This window comes from Buteo buteo, chromosome 19 (assembly GCF_964188355.1).
Source record: "Buteo buteo chromosome 19, bButBut1.hap1.1, whole genome shotgun sequence".
Lineage (NCBI taxonomy): Eukaryota > Metazoa > Chordata > Aves > Accipitriformes > Accipitridae > Buteo > Buteo buteo.
Genome location: NC_134189.1, coordinates 7,837,585 through 7,863,031, shown reverse-complemented (window position 1 = coordinate 7,863,031; position 25,447 = coordinate 7,837,585). Strand labels below are relative to the sequence as shown.

Here is a 25,447-nt window from a genome sequence, read left to right as displayed (position 1 = left end):
TATTTGTGCTTGTCTTTGTCAGCTTTTCCCACCTGAGAGAGCCTCCTTCCTCACTGCCACCCAGGGAACCCATCTCTCGCCACCCTGCCGGCAAACCTGCTATTTTCCAGCATCTTGTGAAATACCTGAATACTTCATGCTCTAGTTACAGAGAAATGTAGAGTGGAACCGAGCAGCCATGTAGACTTCAGCTTTCATGGAAACATGGAAACGCTCTATCAAACCCTCTTCTCTCCTTCCTCCCCAAGCCACCCACAGGCACGGGTATTCTAGAGACAACTCCAAATACTGACGCACAGTGCAACTGCCGTTACCAGCGAAACTCCCCTCTGAACCAAACCCAACTGTAGGAAAGGCTCTCTTTAGAAACCTGTCGGAAAACCAGACCACCGCGTAGTGTTCCTCAGCGTGGAGGACCCCCAGGACCACCGTGCTCTCCAGGTCTGGGGTCACCCTGCCGCTGCAGGCAATTTTTCGGGGCGTAGGTGAGAAGGGAGGGGGGAAGCGCGCGCTGTCACAGCTACGTTAGGGTGGGTAAGGCCCGATGTATTACAATCCTCTTTTCACTTGAGAAACCTGAGTTTGACTCTCTCAACTGGATTTTCTCATGCTTGCTTTGGGACTCCAGCCCTTTCCCGACCCCTTCCCAACGACGGATGTAGTGAGAGGTGTTAGTAACAACGAGTGCTCCCCTCTTTCAGGGGACAAAGTTTTGTTCCCATTTCAGACACACAACCAGGACAACCTGGCAACGCGGGCGGACGCTATCCTCCCACTCCACCAAGAACGTCGGCAAACAGCAGAACGAGAACTCAGTTTCCAGGGAGGAAACCTGCTATTTCAACAGGATAGAAAGAGACCAGTCCACAAACGAATCCCCAGACCCTCTGGAGTCACCCTGGGTCTCACAACTGACCCGGTCACTTCCAGCCCATCCAGTGCTTGACAAAACACCCAGCTATATGCACTTCCAACCCCGACGAGCCTCCCCAACACCTCGCCGAGTGAGCTAAGATTGACGACGTGGGGAAAAAAAACCCACCACCACCAGCAGAAGAAGAAAATCGGCAATAACAACCCAAAAAAAAAAAAAAAAAAAAAAGGAAAAAGAGCTGAGAGTAAATTCCGACTAGCCTCAGTCAGTTTCTAGGAGTACCAGTGGAAGTAAACCCTTAAACCGCGTCTGTAGTTCGGTAAGGCACTACGAGGGAATGATGTAAAACTAAGACTGTGACAGTTGTAATGGCTGTGCCGAGGAACACACCACAGAGAGAAGGCAGCATCTGCACACACACGCACGCACACACGCGCACACACACACGTACATACCTGGACAATCACATTTGTTACATGCCTATGTTATATCACTTTTCTTTGTGCAATCACATTGAGGAATAGTCTATTGGTATCGTTGAAGTTCAACAGAAAATAGTAAAAAGGGCATATGACCTGTATAGTGCTACATTCTACCGGGGGCGGGGAGGGGGTGGCAGCTAAAATGTCTCCTCCTATACTAAAACGGCTAGGGATTGAAAAGGAAAATTTCCAAATTAAAAAAAAATGAAACGCAACTGAAATCCAACATACATTATTAAAGATCTCGTTTAGGAATAGCATTTCTCAGGGATTTATCCAGTGTGTTTAAGGAAAGGGAGAAATATCCCCATTGCTTCTGCTCTCGACCAGTGCTGCATGGCCTGTTTTGCCCAGGTGTGTTTAAGCGTAGCAGTGCTAGATCCGAATTTAGAGCACTGGGACAACATTTTCTCCTCCTCCCTCAACCTCCCTTACCCACTTTCAATTTCCAGAAAAAAGAACCCCAAAACCTTATGTATGCTTTGGGATACAAAGCCCACTGCAAAGACGGGGTATAAACCCTTTGAAATGCTGGATAAATCCCTAATCCATATACCTATTGGATCAAAAACCTAATGGATTTCATTTTAGGTGTTCTGGACAACAAATTTCTAAATGTAGCTCACTATCGGATGAAAATAACCTTTAAAAGTCTGTTGGTGAAGTTCTTCAAAAGACAGGACCCGCTGGAGGGTCCTTCTGCTTCTCTCTCTCTCTCTCTAGTTTGGTGCAGAATGGTTGTTTTTTTGTGGTTTGTTTTATTTTTTTTTCTGTTCTTTTTTTCCATTTTCTTTTTTTTTTTTTTTAAATAAAAAGTGTAGAATTGGTTCTCCCCCTTCTTTCCTCTTTTTCGTTTCTTCCTTAAAGTCTCCTTCGTTCAAGTTTCACGCGAGCCTCCCATTGCATTGTTAGTTTGTCACGTTCTTCAGTACAAAAGCGGCCGCCTCGCTCCCCCGGGACGGGTGCGTCTCTCGCTCCTTATTCCAGTGTTTTAGATGTAAGGGTACTGGTTGACCTTGGTGGGGCTCAGTGGGTATCCAGTGTAGACTGTGGAGGCTGGAGAAGCACTGATATAGGTCTGATGGGCAAACTGAGCCTGGTACTGACTCGGGTGGATGGTGGGCGAGGGCAGAACCCGCGGGCCCATGCTGACGGGGACCTGGTGGACGATGCTGGCGGGGTAGGTGGTGTGCTGCACGGCGTGCCGCGCCGACCCTTGGGAGGCCACCAGGTGCGCGACGGTGCCCGTGGAGCCCAGGGCGGCGGGGGCGGTGTATGTGTAGAGGTGGGGTTGGGTGGGCAGGTGAGCAGCGGCAGCCGCAGCCAAGTGAGGATGAACCGTACCGTGGCTGGGACTATTGTGCGGGAAAGAGTACGGGGCCTGAGCTATCGTTGGAGTGATGTAGGCTTGCTGTCTCCGGTGACTCCCTGCGCGATCGGTCGTGATGTGCTGCTGGGCCTGGATAAAGACAGCAACAGTGATAAGCGGTTACAAGACAAGAGACGGCTCTTTACCTCGTCAGTGGTGCCCGGGAGCCTCCCTGTGACACCAGGACGGCCTCAGGAAGGTCCCTTGTGCTCCTCCTGACACCCTCAGCATCACCACTGCCTTCCCTGGGGAACAGATGACGGCAAAGGGTCCCTCCCAAGCCTACGAAATACCTGTAGTTTCATACGTTCACCCAAATGGCCCCCAAAAGGATAACGGAGTCCCCCAGTTTGAGCCGCGACCTGCTGGCACAGCTACTGTGAAGACCCAACCTCGGACGCCCGGCTCCTAAGAACATCTTCCGCAAGTCCAGTCGCTCACACAACACGCGGCTTTTGTTGGTGAACTCTCTGCCGATGAAATGCGGTGCGCTGACAGCTTAGGGGACTGAAGTTGCCTAACTACGCCTGGAATAGGCAATTTATTTTTGCTCGGTTTGCGTCTTTGCGGTTATCATTTCCTTGGTTAGTAAAAATAACTACTTTATTTTTTAAAGATAAAACCCTCGGCTCGATCAGATCCTGAAGGTGCCTGGTACCCTCATGTAATCGGCTATAATTACTTGAGCACAGGCAACTTCTTGCAGCAGGACAGGAGCAATGTACTTTTTCAGGGATTTTCCAAGTTGTTTTTTTGCACTGCACAATAACATCAAGGAGTTTTCCCGGTCATTTGTAGTCAGAGTATTAAATAACCAATAAAGTTAGGAATGAGAAGGCAAGAAGGGCAATGCTCCGTGTTACTTCCTTCTATTCTTCCAAGCCCTCTCATCCTCTTTGTAAGCACTCCCTGCGCTGTCATTGTGGTCTGAAACGTGGCAGCCACGCTCCTCCCCCACTCCTGGAAACACCATCTCGCCCACTTCCTCCATTTTCACTCACTTTTGTTTCGAGTTTGTTTAAACTTTTAAATTTCAACTACCTTTCGAGGGGGAGGGGACATTCTTCTCCCCCAAATTAATTGAAAAAAAAAACCCCAAACCCAAACAGTTCTGCTTATATCCAGCTCTGGATGCAAACCAGCACTGTCCTCTGAGCTGTCCAGACTTTCTCTTCTTGAAATGTTGGTAACTGTGCTGTAAATTCCCTACTCTCATTACCTCACCTCAGGGAAGAGAGAGGCCCCAGGTGCAGTACGTGAAAAGTGCATTATTTACTGAAGCTCCTGGGGAGCTCCCTGGGTGTTTTGATCACAGACTATGAAACATCTTGAGAACTGCACCCTGCCAAGTAACGGGATTTGCCCAGATCTCAGCCCAGGTTTCTCACGGGATGGATCAAACTCATTACAAGAGGTCACGTATATGCATAGAGGCTCTGCTTCGCCTCGTCACATCTGACGGGGACTTCTCTCCCAGTCCCGCAGCTGGGCTGATGCACTCCCTTCGCTTGGAAGATACTCTCCCATGGTTACCTACAGCTAAGGAGAACTCAGTCCTTCCCGCACGGTCCTGCTCCACTCCTTTGTGTCTGAGCCACTGCACCTTCTCTCTCCCATTATTCGCACTGAAAATGTTAGATCATCTGACTTCAAAACACACGGTAAGAGTACCACCAGTCCACTCAGGAGTGGGATCTCCACTACCTCTGCTGCCTGAGCTGGAAGATCAAGGTCTGCAGCGAAGTTGAAACAAGTCGAGCAAACTCGACACGGGGCCCAACTATCATTAGACTGGGACAGCCCATGCTGGAGGAGCAGTAGGCGACAGCTGGACGACGCACCACCAAAATCTGTCTCGGTTGACTTACCTGACTTAGATTAAGAGGCTGCTGCTGCTGGAAATGTGCTCCTGGTCGCTGCTGCCTATAGGCAACGGCTCCAGACGAGCTCCCTGAAGAGTGACCGCTGGTGGAGGTCACGGTGCTGGAGGACTTGGACTTGTAGGAGGATGAGTGGTGACTGGTGGTGACTGTGCCAGGAAAGGAAACACATTTGTAGCTTACATCACATTCTTTAATTGCTTACCCTACCTTTTCCTCACTGAATCTCCTCCAGAGTGCCTTTTGGGAGGAGACTTACAACAGAAGCAGGATAAGAAAACGGTTTCTCTTAATTAACAGAATACCTCAGCAGTGCTTCATACACATGGCCAGCCTGTTATCCTAGAGGCAGACAAGCAGACCCGATATCTGGACCCAAACCGGGCCCAGAGAAGGCTTTATAGATCCTTCAGAAGTGTGAGAAACTGTTCTGCCAGCAGAACTGTACGATGCAGGTACAAATCCCAAGGAGAGGAAGGAAAGTATAGTGTGCACAGCACAAAAAAGCCCTGGCTTGGCTGACCTCCCAGTGAGTAGGAAGGGAGGGAGAAGGAGCTAGTGGGGAGCTCACCCTCTGAGCCTTTGTGTTCACCAGCAGTGCGTCAAAAGAAAAGGACTGCCAAGTAGCTCAAAGCCAATTGCTTCGGGCCAGACTTCCACCATAAGCCCCTTTTCAACACATGGTACTATCTAGCATTGCGGAGGCTCTGGATGAGCAAACCTCATCAGTCCGTAATGAAGATCCTGGGGAAAATGTTCTTCCCAGAAACATCAACAAGTTTGGATGAAAATGCACATGTGTTTTCAATCTCGTACCCGTTTTAAAGTAAACCTACAGAAAGGCAAGGCAGCAAAGGTTCACACTTGCATTTGGGAGCCTTTCATGTCAAATGTTGAGCTAAAGGCTGCATTCTGCTCTTGGATTTGTACAGAAGTAACTGGGACCGACACTTGCCCCCGTGACTCCTGAGTGTACCAGGGCACATAAATAATGCAATACGGCACCCAAGAACAGATGTGTCACTCGAGAGAAGGGTAGGAGCATGGTTTCTTTGGAAAACAAAACAAACAAACAAACAAAATGAAACCGAACAATGAGATTCTTCCAAGATAAATCATTTATTTCTTACTAATTTTCTTGACGGAAGAGGTGCAATTTACCTGGTGCCAGGCTATCGCACTCTACCAACACCTCACTGGCCTGGGTTTTCAGTGGTGGCACGATGATCGTTCGGGGGTTCCCACTGCAGTGAGTCTCTGGAACCCCTTTGGTGTCGTAGGTGTTCCCATTATTCTGCCCTGCGCGATGCTGCACGGCGTAAGGGCTGTTGTTGCTGGAGGAATCGGAGTAGGGGGAGTCATGCACAGTGACACAGCTGATGACGTTCTTCCTTTGCTTGGACAAGGTGCTGAAACACAAGCACACAAGTGGAAAGAGTGAATGGGCGACGATCGACTTGGAAGCCACCAGGAGACTCTGCCCGCAGCAGACTAGCTCCGTAAAGGCAAAGCACACCCTTCAGTCCTCCGCCAGAGAGAGGCTGCTTAAGCCAAATCCCAGGCTTCAAAACTCACTCGTTGCTATTCCAGGAAAGCCTTCACGGAGGTCAAGGAGTGAGTAAGACATTGTGGATGGATCTTACATTCACACTGCTTAGAATAGTGCTGAACCAGACTGCCAGATTTATTTTCAGACCGCTTTTTATATATGTGTGCAGTAGAAGCCCAGCAGTTATACTATGCTTTGTTGCAAGTCTCACCACCCCCACAAAAACGTGGCGGTTTCTCCCAGCCTTCCAGCAATGATTTAATAATAGATGCTACGACTTTTCATGCTTAAATCCCATGAATCTACAAAATACACTCCATTCTATTTACTAATACTGTACAATGGGCATATATTCTCAATAAGCATTTGAAACTGAGGAACAAATAACGAAAAAATGAGCAAAGTATGTAATGCTTTGGGTTTTCTTTTCTTTCTCTGAATAGGCACTAGGTCTCCTCACTATAGCGTGGATTATCAAGGTCCTGCTGCAGCTAATCTATCTATGACATCAAAAAAGTGATTAAAAAGGAACATCAACACTTCCAAGATTAGCGCGAGAAGTTCATTAGACTAGAGTGCACGAGTACGATTGGGATTTGCTCTTCTATTGTGTCTAATTATTCCTGATGGTTTCTCCTTCCTGTTATGAGCTTTTTTAGGTAGAAAAAAGAGAGAGCAAGAAAGAGGAGGGAGGAAGGGGGATGGTGAAGATTTGCTTAAATGGCTCACATCCTTGACAGTGCACAGACCTTGACTACAGAAAATAGCTGCTATGTTTCACTGATTGCATTATGTTGTTATGGCAACAGAAGTTTTTAAAATGATGAAAAGAAACGGTTAGCACATAAAATGCTAAGTAATTAGGCTTAATAGTGGAAACAGCCCCAACAGGAACAGAAATTCCACAGGGAAAAAGGAATCTATCTCTTAACTACTTGAGTGTGCACTTTAAAAAGAGAGAGATCCCTTTCCCCTGAAGTCTCCTCTCAGTTCTCTCACTCTGGCCGGTCCAGTCCAGGGAACAGCTAATTAATTTGGTCTTAGTCTGTGATGGAGCCATTTGTTTCCTAGTCTCAGCATCACTTCTTACCCAGGGAAAGGTGGAGCAGATACTGAGAACAGTTTCCTTCCAAGGACATTGTTTGCCTTATTTATTTTTCACAGTGCTAAAGGAGCACTGGTGGGTTCCCTTCAACTTGTCTGTCCCAAAGCCTCTCCGTCAGCATTCACAAACTGCAACTCACCACCTTACTCCCAAGACTTATAACTGAAAAGCTATCATTTTCTCCATTAAAGAATGCCTTGAGGTGCTGCATTCACAAACAAGTTACCATCACAGAGACTTTCCCTGGGCTATCATCACAGGATCCTGGCGTGTCCCAAAGAGCACACAAGACCATGTTGTTCTATACACAGTGAAAAATACATCTCAAGAGGCCCCTGCTATCCTAAAAGCATTAACACTCAAAACAGGGCAGATGACAGAGAAGGAGGGGAAGGTATTGCACAGCAATCTGGAAGCTGAAACCAATCCTTGCAGGGGCAGGGATATTTTCGATGGGGAAGGAGTACGACAGTGAACCCTGGTATTCTGGCTTTCCACAAGGAGCTGGAGAGCACTGGATTAGAAATGGAAAGAGCAACAGCATATCTTAGATGGACAACTACTGTATGTGAAGAAAGACACAGCAGTTTGGATATGGTGCTATGAAAGTAGAATGTTAAGCCAATAAAAATGACGAATATTGCATCAATATTCCTCTCCCCTTCAGTAGAAATGCCTGTAATCACACATTTATGAGTATCCACACTGCTTGCCCTTTGCAGCTACCCTTGGCTGCCAGTTAGGAAGAGATATATATTCTCTATCTCTGACAGTTATTACATTTTATAAAGAAAAATCAAGTCAGTAAAGAGTTTTCTGACAACTGATAAGGTCTAGCTATTCTTTTACAGTCCCTTCCTTACATAAGTGGCTGAGCTGCTGAACTGGAAATACATGCTCTCGGCTGACACTTGACGTGGGAAGGCTGAGCTATAGAACTGGAAGGGTATTTTTCTGTGTAATCTGTGCTATTTGTTGTTTTAGAATGGGCATATTTTTCACCAGTTTGATTGAGGGCTTGTCAAAGCAGGGACCATGATGAGCCTTCTCCTTCAAAGTGTTATAAGCTCCTTGATTACAGTAAGAAAATCAAGTAGATCTGTTTGGTTAAACAAATAAGTGACCCCCAGCCCAAACCTTTCCAGAGAAAGGGACCACAGCAGGTTACTAAACTCATTTCATGGATGGGAAACTGAGAAGGACCAGAGCTATGGTCCTGCCAGGCCTTACGCAAGTGCTCAGCACTACTAATATGCGTCATCCACCAAAGTCAGCTGGGCTATTCCAGTAACAGAGCTAAAGCACATGGGTAAATACTTTCAGGATTAGGGCCCAAGTGATTAGCCTCTCGATTCAGCAGGCCGCATCATTTCAAGTGCATGAGGAGTCCCATCGAAAGCAACTGGATTTTTGTATTTAGGAAAGGTAACGACTGCAGTTAATGTTAGAGCAGGCAGAGAAGTCAGTTGGGACTATTCACACGTGCCCAGAGCTCAGCCATAGCTTGCCCCAGAGATAAAGGGTGGGAATTTCAAAAGCATCAAAGGCCCAACTCATACTGAAAATCAGTTGATTCACAGGCTTAAAGATACACGTTAAGCCGAAATGGGGGCTTTTGAAAATTCAACCCAGAAGAGCTAGCACTTCTTCTCAAAGCCTTCTTGCTACCAGCAACTGTCCTCCTTCCAGCTCCCTCTGAGGACTCAGCTGCTCCCCCCACCTCGTAGTAATACAGGAGCTATCTGTGTGAGGTCCAGGCTGATGTATCACCTTCCCTGCTCACAAACTATCAGGACTGAGAGCTTTTACCTGTTGACGCAGCACTTGCCTACTCAGCAAGCTTACTGTATTCCTATAACTCAGCCACAGCTTTTGGGGATGTTTGTGCTTACACAGAAAAATACTATTAAAAGTCTTGCCCCCTTCCTATTAAGCTTGCTCCAAGCCTGGTAATTGCTTTCCCTCCTGCAAGCACAGTAGCAGCAGCATACGTGATTTAGTAGTGTCGAGAGTCGACATGTGTTCCTGGTCAGCTTGTGTGCCTGCCTGCATTATGTGGGTAGGTGTATTTTAATTCTCCAGAGGAGGGAGGGGGGGGGAGGATTATTGAAGTAGCATCAAATCCATCTATACAGACTGAAAAGCAGTAAGCTAGGAAGGCTTTTTAACCCTTACTGGCTGGAGCTGCATCCTCCCTTTCAGAACAGCAGCTGGAAAAATATGCTTTGCTTTGTGAGTTTACTATTAGTTTATGAGTGGTAGCCCATTCCCACCTGGTCCCAAAGAGCTTGTTCTCAAACTTGGACACAAAACAATTCACGTCTGTCCAATGTGCAGACACAGAGCACAATCATGCCTTCGAACATGTAGAAGCAGGTCTTGGAGACAGGTCTCTAACATTACACCACCCTCCTGAGCACACAGCAGAGAGACGGACGTGGGTCCCTATTCTCCACAGCAAGGAAAGATCTCAAGGGAAAGTCTCACAGAGGAAGGAGAAGAGAGTTGTGCACAGGCACTGGGCAAGAAACTAAGGTGGGCATCTGAGATACTGTTAATGGAAAGGTGCCAAAGGCAGATGCTAAGAACGAAAAGTGAGAGGAAATTAAGGAGAAGATGATGCTGAATTAGGTGTGGACAAGGGCAGGGACAACAGCTTTTGTAGCAATGCAACTTGAGATGATTTCTATTTGCTGAAGGCCCAGCCCAAAAGCTCGGTATGCGACAGCATTGCATGAACAGGATCTTTTTTTCCCCGAGAATCTTGAGTTACACCAGAACCCCAGAAAAAGGAAATGGTGTCTAGTGGGGGCAATTCTTCAGTGTGCGGTTCACCCAAAGAGATACAAACCTTTCAGTGTGGCTGACACTATAGCAACAGAAGCTTTCAGCTCTCAAGGTCACCGACATGGCCTTCTAGTTTGGAGGAAGAAGGCAGCCATCGCACAACTGGCCCTTTGAACTGGTGCGCACATGGACCATGGCACGTCAGCTCTGTATCACGTCACAAAAATTCTGTTCCACATCTCTGAAAACTTAATAACATGCAAACTTTTCAGTTTGCTGCTTCAGAATAATCCACCTATTCTAGGAAAACAGAGAGTCAGCCAACAAAAAGTCACACTACAATTGCAATCACTCTCTTCACATTGAAATCTTATGCCATGCATAGCTCAGTGTTGAGAACATGCCCCTCTCTCTTCAGCTCAGCCTCCATCCCGACCTGTTAATCTGCTCTCACCTTCTTTGTGAATTTGTGATGGTAAGAAATATTTATCAAGTACTACACTGAGGCCATTTTATTAGGCTACACAGCACGTGCTGCAGCTACTTAAGTCGTATATACTGAATTGCTTAGCAGGTTGTAAAGGTCCTGCTGCTGAAGGTTTGCTGAGAGACCTACTGTCTATCTCTGTTATTTTAAGTATTAGTTGCATGTCAGTGTCTCTTCTGGAGATGGAAGGCAGCGATCTTTTTACCAAATGACTGTGGTTAGTCAACGTATTGCTATGCAGAGTCAGTGCATTACTATGCACAGCATAACATAGCCACAATAGGCTAGATGTCAAAAGAGAATTACAAATGGTACTTTGACCCTCACACACACACATCAGCAAGTTGGCAAAAACACCTGGTTTGTGCCTGCCAGCAATTTCTCTTCCTAAGGGGAATTAAAGTCCTCTGAAGTAGGCTCTACCACCATTGCACTATGACGTACATAAGGTGAACAGCAACTTGCATTAGCTTACGCTCCATTATAAAGCTGAGACACACAAGGAGACTTCGCTGTATAGTTTACCATCTTAAGAGAAAGGGAAAAAACCCAACCCTGGCAAGAATTTTGTGCCAGTGAAGATGGCCAATGAGGCAGTTACTCAGTATGCCCACGCGACAGCTGCAGTCAGTCTTTCTTGCCCAGGAAGACAGCGATTACTGTGAGGATCCCATGGAAAACCAAGCTGGAGAGGTGCTACTTATGACACCAGCGCAGACAGAGCAGGCGGTGAAGTGAGGGGCTCTCCTGCCTCTTCGGGGTGGAAGAACCCCCAAACCCACCCACCTCAAGGCCACCGTTGTATTGTTTCAAGAAAGTCACGTTTTCCTTGGCTGCTGCACTCATTGCTTGGATGGGAAATCATCTAGGCACGTCACAGCGGCCACCTCCGCTGCCTTTCCTTCCAACCCTTCCTCCTGCCATGCTCTGCCACGTGTCCCTTGGCAGGACGTGGAAACACCCCGCGCTGCACCACCAGCACAGCCCAGCGCATCCCTCCCGCAGGACCACGCGTGCTCTCCCTCCTTCCCAGCCACAATTCCAGGGTGCGTTTGTGCCTCTCTGCTCTGTGTTTAAGTGGTTGCTGTATTTTTCTCTACTTTTAAGCTTCAGAAATATTTAATCAAGGCAAGATTTACATTTAAACCACTGCACCATGTGAAGCTGCATACTGGGGAGTAATTAAACCCTACTACTTTCTACTCGCGGAACATGTGCTCTGATTACCATGACTGCAGTTGCACTGTGGGTCTGTCTATCTGTCTGCTTGACTTTCTTGCAAGAGCAAGTAGAGAAACTTAAGAAGAATAAATTCATAAGAAAAATATCAAGTCTGCTCTCTGGTTTTATTCTCTTCAGTGCTTTACAGGTAATGGTTAGACCTAAATTCTTCTTTCCAGAATAAGTAACGGTCAGGGTATTATCTTACAGCACAGCAGTAAAGATCTCTTTGGCCTGTAAAGTCTCTTTGTAAAGGATGCTGAACTGAGAGTTTAGAAATTCACTGGTGATAAACAAACAGGGTGACAAAATTGTTTCCTGTTCATATAATGCTTTTTATAAGCAAATTTTTTTCTGCTGTTCTACAGGACAAAATGTCACATGCAAAACTTTGTGGGCATCAGAAACCAAGTAAAACCAATTTCATTCACTAAAAATGTTCCCTTTTTATTTTGACAATGTCAATTTTTTTCCCATTATTTGCTTATATTTTGAAAGAAAAAGACCCCTCCATTAAACCAGAAAAAAAGAAGTCTTCCCCTTAATTAGTTAGTCCCCTAACACTTTCTCTCCCTTACATAAAAGTCAAAATTTTTTGCAGTTTTGAAGCTTCCCAGGATTTCACTGTGTTGGGGATATTACTAGACAAATCTCAGTGCCTTGGTTTTGACAAACTGACTTCTTAAATCAGGAATTTGCCCCCTGAAAATCTCTTACCATTTCTCTGAGGACCATCCCTGCAGAACTGCACCTGAGGTCCCTCCTCTGTGATTTTGCCCCAGGCACCGGGCTGGGGCCCAGTAGATGGCCCTGTCTGACAAGGTTCCATGGAGCAGGTCCTCCAGAGCCCACCTTGCACCATCTCCCCAGTACCTTTACCCAACAGGAGCCCAAAATTTTCAGATGACTATTGATTTTCAAAAGATTACACCAAGCTACACTCGTCAACAGCGCAAAAGACATTTGAGCAAAGAATGAGCAACGTGCTGGCCTGCCTGCCTGGTCAGCTGGTAGTTCATAAACATCCTACTTAAACATCTGTGCTTTTCATTAGGAAATGGAAAATTCTGCCCATATCACACCAAATTCTTCAGATTTTTCTTTCGCCAATAAAAATTTGCATTCCCTGTTACAAGCAAAGTTCTCTCTGCTGCTCTGGTATTAGAGAGGCTTTTCTGTCACAGTAAATCCAAGCTGTAGGGCTCCATTACTGCATCAGCAGCATCATATTTTATCAGCATTACCAGTCCTTCTTAAACTGAGACTTACGAACTCTTACATCGTTGAAAGATCTACTACTTCTCACAACCACAGGTAGCTCTAATCTTTCTTCGCTGAGCAATCAACAAAATAAACATCTCATGGGTCAAAGAGAAATTTCTAACTCCATAGGAAATAAGAGAAGGAAGTGCTGTAGCAAATTCAGGAGCTGATCCAATGTCAGTGAAGTTAATGCAAAGATACCACTGCTATCAAGAAGATGGGATCAGACAATTAACTTTGAACTGTGAAGTGCCGTACGATTTCTGTATTCTAATCTAGAAAAAAGCTAACATTGTTAGGATGTGACCAATGGCATGTTCCAAGTCATTCCTTATTTTTCACCCCCACACCACAGCTATTACCCAATAGGGTAATATTTGCATAAATATGGGCAAGACAATGCATTCTTTGCAGAGTTTCATTTTCGACTCAGATCCTGAACCTTTGGGCACTGATTACATTAAAGCACATACTTTGCTGTCACTCCCATTTTTCTTGGAGCCAAAAAAAAAGGCAAGTAAGAAAACTTGGAGGTGCTTTCCTAAATGTGACGCACTTTCAATGTGAAAGACCTCAACTTTGGCAGAGGCAAAGTTCATTGGCATTAAATGCTGATACAGCTTCCTTAACTGGAAGCTACACTCTTACTCCAGCTGAGAATTTGGTCTTAGATCTGGGCAGGTCAAAAGGCACCGAGCAAGTTAATTTCACTCTCCCGGAGACTTTAACCAAAAATTCTCATTCTGGACATGCTGTTTTCCATCTGTGTCTCTGCCTCTAATTCTCCACTTGCTCTGGTTACATCTGCACAGGCAATTTAACTCACTCTGGAATTTCAAAAAGTGCCTGAGAACAGCCCGTGTCCATGTGAAATTTCTCTACATGGCTCAGAAATTAAATCTAGCTCTTAAGCTCTGGCCTTCCAGGAATGCTGGCACCCTGGCACTCTGTATAGATATGCCATATGGATACAAAAAGTAGCCAGGGATCTGATCCCAGGCAGGAACGTGTCCTGAATATGCTTTAGTCATATCAAAGCCAGTTTGTTTATGTAAGTCTGGCTGCTGGGACTACTTTCCTAACCCCTCGGCAGACATTGCCCAAATTTTTAAATACCCCAAACTCCCAACTCGATTTCCAGACATTTTCCAGAACTTTGTTCTGTCTGTCTCCCTGGAGAGGTGCCGAGTGAAGAAACTGGTCAGATGGCAGCAAAGTTGAAGCAGAGGAAACAAGCGTTAGCTGAAGTGGCTGCAGGATCCCAGCTCTTCCCTCCACCCCGCTCTGGACCCAAGATGATACCCAGGCGATAAGTATAAGCATTTGCACATAATCTCCCAAAGCCTGGGATCAGCACCATAGGCAAACACGCTTGCAAATAGCTCCCATGACGCTTGAGATACCTGCCCTCTTCATGCTGCCCCACCACATAACCTTGGTTTTCAGCATCTCTTTTGTCTTGCCCTTCCTCTCCCGTAAAAGCCCTGGAAGTGGGGGTTCCTTATTTACAGTCCCTCTGACTTCCACACCGACCTTCATTCAACTCTTTCTGGAAACACGCTTTCTTCTCCCTACCAAACTAAGGAATACTGTAGCAGTTTTTAGAATTTTTTTCTTTTTTAAAGTGAAATATGTTACGCTGTCCTGTGATCAATTCCCCATGATAACCACTGGATTGATGACAAGCCTGAATTTGAGAGGCACCAAGCTCTTGCTGCCCAGTCAAATTCACTGGTAGGGAGAAGGGGAATGGGAAGCGGCGGTGGCTGTCGGGAGGCAGGCTGAAATTGAAGCCCTGGATGCCTGAATCATAGGGCTCCTCTTTACAGATTTTTAGCTCCTTGAGGCCAAATGCATATCATCTGTTCTGTGCGCATTTGCAGTGCTCTACTTATCACCACAGCACAGAGATGCAGAGATTTAGATAGATATCTCCAGTGATTAAAGGAAAATCTACCATGGAGCACATTCTAAATACATTTAAAAAAAAATTCTCTCGACAATACTGAACGGATAAGGTTAAAAAATTCCTAGCTCATTTACCAACATAAAGATGGTATAATTATTCAGCTGTTTGCAAGGCTACTTCTCTACAACTTATAAAGCAGAGTGATGTCTTGTGACTGGCATCAGATGGGAAACCTAGAGTGCTTGCATGTGACGAAAGGTGCTGAAAAGACAGTCCTGGAAAATTAAGTCTTCTCTCATCCACAGTAGATGATCAGCAGTGGCAGCAGTCCTGGGCCACGGGTGAGTTAATTCTCTGAGGAGCAAACTCAGTCACCATGGTCTTTATAGCCTCCTCTATGCCTCTCTGCAGTCAGTCAAAAAGCAATCAGTTTCTGCCACTTTTTACAATAGATCAGGGATGTTTCGGCAACACAATCGGAACTGAGCAAACCTCTTGCAATGTATTTACCATTACTGAGTGTTTATGACACAACCACTAACTGTTTTTCAGGACCTTTTTATGGAAAATAGCACATATGGAAGGTGTCATTTAATGCTCTTTACAGATGGCTGGATCACTTAGAAAGAGAAAAGGGAATTTTAAGCTATCTTCCTTCCAAGCCCTTCTTCTTGTCTTTGTTTTAAACAGCTACTTGACTTAAAGGGGCTCATCACCATAGGATCTCTAAAGTCTTCTTTCAACAGTCCTGTGAGATGATAGAGAAAACTATTATTTCCTCTTAGAGTATGGCACAGAAAGACTACTACACTTCTCCAAGGTCACACAGCAAATGTACAGCATGGTAGGGAACATCACCTAACCCTGTGGAGTCCTCAGCTAGTATTTAAGCCTCCCCATCACCCTTCCTCTGAAATGAGAGACGACCCGGGTGCTGCGACCCAACTGTAGCTCCTGGGACCCTACAGCAATTCCTGGGACGTTCCAGCACTTGTCTGCCTCTGTCTGTCTCTCCTACACACAGAGGAGAGCAGAGAGCCGCTGCTCACCTGGTGGGTGCATGCTTCTGCTCCTCCTCTTCATCTGTGTCGCTGCTGATCGTGATGACACTCACTGCGGGGCTAGGGGTGTCGGGAATGATTATCGTCTGCCGCTGCCGCTCCCGCGTGGTGCTGGTCGCCACGTCGCCCCAGCCGCACGTGACGGAGGTGCTGCAGGCAGGGCTGTTGTGCACCATGGCACAGCGGGGAGGCGTGTTTTCCTTCACTCGTTTCGACCGCTGAGGCGAGCTGATGGATTGAGAGGATGAAACTTCATAGGTGGATGCGTTTCTGGAAATGGGAAAGGTTGGTTAAAACACGGTTTGCTTAAGCTGCTCGTCGCCATGGCTTTTGATTCCTGGTCTCTGATTCAGTGGCATTGATTTATGGAGTACAGGAAAACTGCAAAATTCGCACAGTTACCTCTTCAAAGGACAGAGTGCCTCACATGACTTATTCATATAATTGGCTGAAAAGTAGTTTCCTTCCGTAAAAAATTCAATTTTGTTTTCCCTAGAAATTACCAAATGAGAAATGCTGCCTCCCAGGAGTTTGTGCTGGGAGGTAGAGGCTAGTCACACAGCCCAGACATACAAAACACAGGCAGGCACAGTATGGCTGTCGCAGAAGCAAGAAGAACCCAAGCAATAATCCCTTTCTCCTGTATCCTGCAGGGATGCATCATGACCAGTTATTTTTTGGCCAGAAAAAGCTAAAGGTAAAACTAGAATTTGTTGTGGAAAACAGCAATCATTTATCAGGAAAACTGTTTTCTTAGTTGAAAATTTATTTTTCTGTTTAAGAATCTTTTCAATGAACATTTCATGCCTAACGCTTCATCCTCTAGGATAGAGGAGTCCCATGGATGAAAGCACGCAGATGGGGGGGCATATACTCAATTTCATTTCATTCCCACGTGAGGCAGCAGATACAGCATATATAAATCAGAAAGAAAAGAACCACCTTTTCATTATGCAGTAGAAAAACATACTCAGGTCCTGTTTTTTTCCCAGTCTTCCTACTTCAGTTTCCCTGCCTGACAGTTGGAAAGGGCCCACTAGGATCTGGGATCTGAACACAGAACCTGTCCACCAAATAGCGCAGTGCAGGTCTGCAGAGGGGAATATTTACCAAAGCACACTGACAAAAGCCCATTTCACCCATTTCCCAAATTTCCTTTCTTGTATTTCTTGTTTTTCTTCTGCCTATTGCAGAACGTTTGCAGATTCAAAAATGAAAAAAACCCCAAAGTCCTGGTTTTGTTCTACAGTGGGGCCTGGGCTGCACATTGAGAGCTAACAAAAGGAATAGGTAGCATCCATCAAAAGGAAGTCACTCTGGACGTATCACACTATACCAACTTACACAGGGTCTTTTGCATAACAAATGGCTGCACAGTAGCATTTGCAGTGCTTTTTGAATACCAATGAGCAGCATGGAGTACCCTCCTCTCCAAAGGAGCACGTTCCTCATTTGGCTACAAAAGCCTCACAATCAATGAAGCCGTAGAAACCGTTGCTCTGAAAGCTCCGATTCCTCCTGGACACTGCCACCCTGCCTCTGGAGAGGGAAGGGAGAGGGAAAGCCCTGCACAGGCACACTGGTTGCAACAGGCACTCTCTTTTGCTGGCTTGCTGGGGACGTAGCTGCCTCTCCTCTACATTACGAATGGACTAAGACAGCTGGAGCCCACCCAAAGTAAATGCAACATTAGAGAGCAGATAAATGGGAAGGATTTAAATAGTGGCCTCTTAACTAGAGTCAAATTGGTTGTGAACTCGGAGCTCCTCTGGCCCCAGTCCAGTCACCCAGGAAAACCACAAGCTCCACTGTTTTTGCCACTGTACAACTGGTGACCCATTTTGGTTCTCTCCCCTGTGCTGTTATGGTTTGGGTTTTTTTAAAGAAACGCGCTAGTTTCATAGCCCAGAGGACTTTTCCCAGGAACAGCTGCACATACATCTTAAACAGCCTTGTCCTCTAGGCAAGATTACTGTGCTGTGACAGGCACCGCAATCATCCTACCATTTGAGTTGTGCCACATAACATCATATGAACCAAAACCCTGTCTCTTCCTTGCAGAGCCAAAAGGTCCTGCTGAGAGTTGATAGATTTAGGTGACTAAGGACTGCCCCTGTATAAGATGTCCTTATAAAATGCTTCCTGCTTTATGCTGCTATGATTAGAAAAAGGCCAGTGCGGGTACCTGTTGCTGGTGTGTACTGTTGAAGATAGGGGCCACCCACCTACGTTAGGAGCCAGAGAGCTTGAAGGTGGCCTAAAGCCACCCCAGTTCTCCGCTCTGCAGGGCACTAAAGCTCAGAAGATAGCTCATCGTCCCATTGCTTTTGAAAGGGCAGATCTCGTGTGCACGCACCAGACGCGTGTTCCTGAAGACCTGGTCCCCTGGAGGTGCACCATCCTGTTGCAAATGCAGACACTGCACCTCAGGAGTGGGGGCAGAGGTGATGTGGGAAGAAAAGGTGCGGCGACCGGGCATTGCACCACGCTGACCTGAGAATATAGTTACCTTTTTAACTACGGCGACAACAAGGCCTCAGGTAATCGCAGCAGCATCACGAGCTGTATGAACAGGGCCCGAGTCTCCCATCCTGCACCCCCTCCAGCCACCAACAAAACGATGCTCACCGGGTATAAAATGCACCTGACCGCCTCTTACCCCCTGCCCTCCTGACCTGGGTACGGAAAAGGCGAAGCAGCAAAGAGCCCGGTCGCAAAAAAGCGTGATCCAATCCCTCACGGGCCAGGGGACGAACCTCCTTTCGCCCCGCCGAAGTCAGTCAGCGCGCTTCACGTCGGGAGGGCTGCCTTCCCCACAACCCCAGCACGGAGCCGTGCCTCGCCGACGCCACGACCCGCACTCACCGGGGCGCCGACTGGTGCTGCTTGCTCTTCCTGGCGGAGGCGGCGGCGGCGGGCGGCTGGCGCATGACGTGCGCGACGCCCACGTTGACGGGCTGGGCCGCAGGGAGGGTGACGTGGCTCGCCAGCAGCGCCGGCTGCTGCATGATGGGATTGTAATGGCTGCCGTGAGCGTGGGTGTTTCTGCAAAGCGGGGAGACGGGCACGCGGTTAAAAGGCAGCCGGCGGCTCTTCCGCAGGTTCCCGGCGCCTTCGCCGAGGCACCCTCCTCCAGGGCCCGTCAGGATCCCCGTCCTCCCCGGGAAGGAGCGTTTCCCTCAGGGAACCCACTGAAGGCGGCGGCGTGGACACGGCCCTCCACTGCAAGGATGGGGAACGGAGAAGCTGCCCGTAGCTCTCAGACAGGGGGTTATAGGCCGCAGCCTCAGCCCTTCTCCCCCCGCCGGCTCTACAGCCTCGCAAGACCGCGTCCCTCCCGCCCCGGTTCTTCTCACGCCTCCTCCAGCACCGGTGGGCACTTGGGGGACCCTCCAGTTTACCTCCAGTCTGCCAGCGGTTGGGTGCCTGCCATGGACTCCGGGATGACGGTCGCGTGCTGGACAGAAGTGTGGGTGGCCACCCCGGTCAGCTGCTGCCAGGCAGGAGGGAGCAGGATCTGCTGAGTGCCACTGGGCCACGCTTGCTGTCGGACAGAGGGAAAACAATTTCTTAACCAGAGGCATCGTACGCCGAGCGTGAGCGGCGGTCCGGGCTCAGCTGGGGGTCCTAATAATGATCACGGTCATACTACCCGCGCTTACCACTTTTCAGTCATAGGTGACAAACACTGTTAGAAAATGGCAGTAAAAGCAGTAAAAATTACCAATATAGAGAGCGCAAAGGAAGGGAAAGAAAATCCCCGCCTTCCAAAGCAGCAGCTGTGTTTTAGGTTAAACTGGGAATGGGAGGGATCGAAACGGGTCAGCATTTCAACCCAAACATCAAAGTCTTTAGCACCTTTTAATATTGACTCTCCAGATCAGCTGGGCACCATGGTCCCATTGTTATTTTCCCCCTTCTACAGCCAATTTTCCTTCCCACCCCAACAGGACCTAAAGGATTTCAGGAACTTAAAGGAACTAAAAAGGAGAATGAACTTTTCAAGGATCAGAAAACAGAACAGGGGGCTGCAAGGCTTTTGCGAGGAGGGAAAAAAGGTGAATTTGGGGATACCAAAAGCGAATGCGCATCAGTCAGCGAGCGCTCCTCAGGAGGAACATCTTGCTGCACGGGAGCCCGGTCGCCTGCTTCCAGCTCACCAGGATCCCCCTGGCCAAAGCAGAGGGGAGCCACGCACGGCTACCCATCGCGTGCCTGCCTGCTCCCTGTGCTCTCCGGCTTTTTCTGAGTGTGTGCCCCCCTTCGCAGGGGTGGAAATCTCTGCCCTGTGAGTTGAGCCATCGCTCTGCTACGCAACCATCCCTCCAGCTGTGCTGCCACAGGCATGACTCAGGTCATCCTGCTCTGGTGACTCCACAGGCGAGTCAGACGCATGGTTTTTTTGACTTGGGAAACTTTCTTTGCTATGTGCTGCCTGAAGGCAGCTCCAGCAGCTTCTCACTGCCTGGGCTGGGGAACACAGGGGTACCAGCTACAGTCCTCCTTAGTCCCGACTGGTACTACTATATTGGACCCATGTTGTGTTATCTCACAGCTCTAAGGAGGCCAAATTTTAGAGAGGAGGCTTCCTCCAGGCATGCATTTGTCCCCATCTCCATCCTCACAAGAATCCTGTTAACTGTCCCCATGATTCCCTCCTATTCCCCAGTAAAAAAACAAACCACCACCATCCCCAAACCCCACATTTCCCAGTTCTGCTCCAAAGTTTGACTGTCTCGTAATTTTCCACGTTGCTGAGTTCAATGAAAAGGCTGCTGCGGTGAGGCCTCTCAGCAACATCTGCAAAGGATGGACAGTCACAGGGCTCCTGAGAACTCTTCATCTAAGGAGCCACAACTACAGACCGGTGCTGCTCAGAGCAGGTAGGAGGAAGAGGCAAAGCCACAAAAAGATCAGGGAGGAAGAAAAGCTTCTTTTTTTTTCCCTTTTCTTTTTTTCCCAGCTTTGATTTAAAAGAGGAGACTAAACTACTGTTGCAGTCAGTCCCAGGGGACCACCTGGATTTACTTGCAGAGAAATCTGCTTCCTCCCTTTTCAGGAAGAGAACTGAACAAATCTAAGCTCCTTTCCCGACTGCAGTGCATAAATTTAGATGCAGTGTCAGGGTCCAGGCACAAATTCCTCACTTATTAGGTAAGGACCACTGAATCATTTAATCTGCAGATAAGACTTGTCTAGGCTGATCCACTAGCACAGTGCGTTGTGCTTACACACGGGAGGCTTGTGCCGGCAGCCGCAGCCTGTTCTCAGTTATTGCATTACTGTGAAATTGTGCCGCCGTGGCAGAGCCCCTGCAACAGAGCTCCCGCTTCGGATGTAGAGCAAAAATGACTAACAGAATAAGCATGTTTTGTTCCGAAAGCCAGTGGCAGGACCTCTGTGGGAAGAAGTGTTGTTGGGAAGGAGTTAAAAGAAGACAAAATCAAGAATTCAGGGTGTTATTCAAGGACAGGGGACAGTTCTGGGTCATGTCATGGAAGCCTGCCAGAGAACTGTACAGCTTTGTCTCTTTTGAGATCTGAAGCTACAGAGAGCTATTAGTAAAGACAGGATCAGTCTCTTTCACTGGTCTCTGTGCATACAGTATGTGGATCACACTTGCTTGAGAGGGTAAAAATAGACTCAGAGAAGTTACAAGTAAGTAACTTTCACCACTGGCTCTGCGTCTTGCAGACTGCTTGCTCTCTCTAGCTCCACGCCACAGGCTGCAGACACACAGCTGCCAGAGATGATGCTCGAAATCCATCACTGCCTGTACCCTGGGTCCCTCCAGCTCCTGGAACTCCTTCCCCTGTCTTTCCTCTGGGACTGCTGGTCTCATGCAAAACGCACAGGGAGAGCTGGACGCCAGCTGCACTGGGACGCAGTAAGGCTTTGCCAGCCACAGCCGTACTTATGCAGGCAGGCACAGTGACCTGTGCCGCATGCTGGGCAGGGGAGGAAGCTCGATGGCACTACAGAGTGCTGGGAGCACAAGGAGCAGCATCGTGCCTGATCAGTGGGACAAATAAGGTGGGTGGAAAGACAGAAGTGCTACGCGCTCTGCCATGGACAGTCCCTCTAGTAGTTGGAGCAATCGCACGGTCTGGTCTGAAGAGCATTAGATAAGCAGCTGTGCCTGAGAGGAATAGCTCTCTGCTGAGAGAGACACATGCAGCCGCTCAGAGATCAGATGTGACTACAATGCATTACAAAGAAGCTGTGTTTTTCCATTCAGGAAACTGGAATTGGGTACAGATTTGTTTATCAGACCAGCTGCTCAGCCCGAACCGAGCGAGACCCGTGGACACCAGATGCCACCAGCATCAATCAGAGTGCCTTGCCATCAGAGTGGCAGCTAGCATTTCTCATCGCGTGAGACAGACAGATATATCAACAGGCAGACTGCCTCTCTTTTATGAAATAAAAAATTAAAAATCTATGCAAGTGAGGAGTGTTTCTCACAAACAGCTTAAATTCCCTTGTGGAAGTGAGAGCAAATAAAATGTCGGTAGAAAGTATGAGTGGGGGCAGCCCGTGAAATAGGAGTTAATGTAGCAGGGGCAGCATGGAAATTGGTAGCAAAGCTCCTCCTGAACAGTCCCTCCCTCCCACAGACTGCGTGGTGACCCCAACAAGGCCACCTCGAGAAAAAAGGAGCTGGAGGTCCTGAGATCTTTCAGGATCCTGCTGCCTTTGGGATGCTTCAGACCTGACCCTCACCCCTTCAAGCCCCACGTAACAGCACACATAGGGAGGCCTGGCAGAACGGCAGAGGCGTGCAAAGCTCCGTCACCTCCTTCATCCACTTCCTTGGCTGACTTCTTGCACAAGCAATAGGAGCCCGCAACCATGCCTGCACAGGCTGCTGCTGACTTTGCTATTGTTTTTGTTTTCCATGCCTCTTAGGCTCTCCTTTCCTACCAAACAAGAGAGGTTGTTACGACAGGCTGCAGGAGAGATAGGTTCGATGTTTCAGACAGCCCTCTAACAAAGACTCTGCTATTGGGAAGAGGCAGGGCACATTAGCTAATGGAAATCACGCAGGCTGCAAGTTGTGTTTCTGCCTTCACCAGATAAGCATAACTGGTAGCTGGCAAAGAAAGGCAATTGCACCAACAATCTTACCCCAGCAATGCAACGCACAGGCGTAAACCCCAAAGTCTGCTGGTACCTGACTGTGTATGACCAAGCTGGCATTAATGAAGGCATGGCAGATCAACCAACCCTGAGTCAGAGGCATGAATTTTTGACTTGTAGGTCATCTTTTCCAGGCTGCACAACTTAATACTAAGTATAGTAGGTGCTTTTTTTTTTTTTTTCCTGCCAGAAACATGCCTGATATTGGCAGAGGTACCATGGCACCAGCTGAAATCCAGTAGGGGCAGATTCGCTGAAGCAAGCACAAGGAAGAATGAACTACTCCTCCTTTTTGAGGAGCTGCAGTTCCCCTTGAGGATGTGCATGTGATCAGCGGTACCCATTCCTCTTTGTTTTTTTTCCTGGGAGGAACCATGCTTTTTCTGTGAACACATTTCAGACAACTGTGCCAACAAGTGCTGCTGACAAGGAGAGGTCCTTGGCTGTGGGGCCCTTGCCTCTGGCCCCTACATCTCTCTCATAACTTAAGAGCAGGGGGCAGCTCATAAAACAGAAGGGAGCAAACATAAAGCATGAAAGATATTTATCGGCAGCAGCAATTCACCAGCACAACTCCTGGCCTCAAACTATCACTGAGACTGCGAGTTCGGGATGTAGGAAGGTTATTACCCATTCCTCCTCAGCTGAGGCCTGATGCAGCTTCCCCTGAGGCTTCCCACTGATTCCAGTGGAGAAGCAGAAGGAAAAAAGGTCTTTCCAGAGACTTTTGCAACTCTGACATAGCCTGTGAGCTGAACAATGAACTAGGGGAGGTTTGGACATTTCAGAGAAAGCTGGAGAGCTTTATATGGCTGCCCAAGTCTCCAAACCACACCACAGAAGGCCCTCAGAGAAAGCTACTCTCCTCAGCCTCCAAAAGCTAAACAACACAAAAAATACCTGCCAAGTTTGGTGTCTTCAGAGCTCCTTACCTGTGCGAGGAGTCCTGGCTGGATCTGAAGAGGCTGGGCCCCAGGAGCCTGAGTGACAATGGGAACGGCATTCTCCATCCGAACTGAATACCCAGCATGCTTCGAAGGGGAGGCTTGTAACCCTGTTCCACCAGCACAGAAGGTACAGCATTAGCCATCAACAGCATTGCTAGGAACAGGAGTGTGGTATTCAGAGGTGCCTAAAGGCAGCTGCTGATGTCCACTTCAATTGCAGTGTTCAGTCCCTCCGAAAAATCGGGCTCTCAGAGTCCCACATATTCTTCCCCAGCCCAAAGACGTCCATCAAATGTTCATAAATATGATACATGTATAAGGGTGCAGAAAAGACATTTTCAAAGATGTTAAGGGATTAGCCGAGTTCATATTTTTATGGGACCTTGAATGCATGGGAAACATCTCAGTACAATATGTACGGGGAAAAAAAGATAGAGAGCGGAGGGAATGCCTTTTCTTCCCCTATATTCTCTGGTTTGAAAACAGAAAATGGTCCTTGCCAGCCAAAACTCATTGCTATGTGACAATGCTCTCTTTAGACCAAAGTGGGACAGTGGGACAGGAATCCAGAACTCTGCACTCAGCCTTGACAAGGACAGGTGATTTTCTCTTGCACAGCTTCTCTGAACTCACATTTAAAAGGCTCTGATCTGACCGTGTAATCTAGCGCACCCCAAACTCCAATCACTGCTGACTCAGCCATGCATTAGCCTAACTGAGCTGGAGGAAGCTTCCCTCTCCGCCACCTTAGCGTGTGGCACAGCCTGTGCTACCTCCTCTGCTTTAGAGTTTTCTCAAGACAGCAAGTGGAAGATGTTAGGTTACATATTCCAGCAATACATTTCTGAAGTCAAACCCTTGAGATGGACTCTAACTATGTAGAAGAGGTCTAGCTAAACTCCTCTAGTTCAAAAGAGCTTTGATAATCTTGCAGAACATTTAACAAGTGCCTGGAGACTTCTGAACAGACAGGCTTGTAGAAATGAAGAGCAGAAGTTGCACCAGCTGAACCAAGGTCTATTTAGACCACTTCCTACAGATGCCTGGCTAGTTTTTCCAAATTACTACAGCATGTAAAGTCAAGGGAAGGACAAGTGGCTAAATCTGATCATCACCCAAGTTGACAGTGGCACCTGCCACTGGTATACACAGGCAGAGTTGTTTGCAGCAGGGCTGGAGCTGAAGGAATTGTACTGATAAATGGTCATAAGCATCTGTTACGGTGACAAACCCTCATCTCCACCAGGACCACACTCTCTGCTGCATTAACCTCCCGAGTCCCCCTTTTAACAATTGAATCACTGAGAAGCAATGAACCCATTATTTATGTACCAATTGAACGTTGTTGTGGGGGAAAATTTTCAAGTTCACCA

The 25,447-nt window shown here is 47.6% G+C and overlaps 1 protein-coding gene across 5 annotated transcripts in view; it reads right to left on the bottom strand.

Moving 5' to 3' along the window:
• Positions 1-2,179: 2,179 nt before the first annotated feature.
• The window catches only part of HIPK2 (homeodomain interacting protein kinase 2), a 132,159-nt gene continuing 108,891 nt past the window's right edge, over positions 2,180-25,447 (bottom strand). For 3 of the 5 annotated variants that reach the window (XM_075051722.1, XM_075051720.1, XM_075051723.1), the window contains exons 9-13: positions 24,060-24,181; positions 19,389-19,531; positions 18,853-19,032; positions 15,976-16,257; positions 5,706-6,014 (exon numbers count right to left, since the gene is read on the bottom strand). In XM_075051722.1, the coding sequence (XP_074907823.1) occupies positions 5,735-6,014; positions 15,976-16,257; positions 18,853-19,032; positions 19,389-19,531; positions 24,060-24,181 (1,007 nt within the window). In that variant the 3' untranslated portion in view covers positions 5,706-5,734. Of the gene's footprint in view, positions 2,816-4,593; positions 4,755-5,705; positions 6,015-15,975; positions 16,258-18,852; positions 19,033-19,388; positions 19,532-24,059; positions 24,182-25,447 lie in introns of those variants that run through there. The other 2 variants (XM_075051724.1, XM_075051725.1) reach the window with 1 other exon arrangement.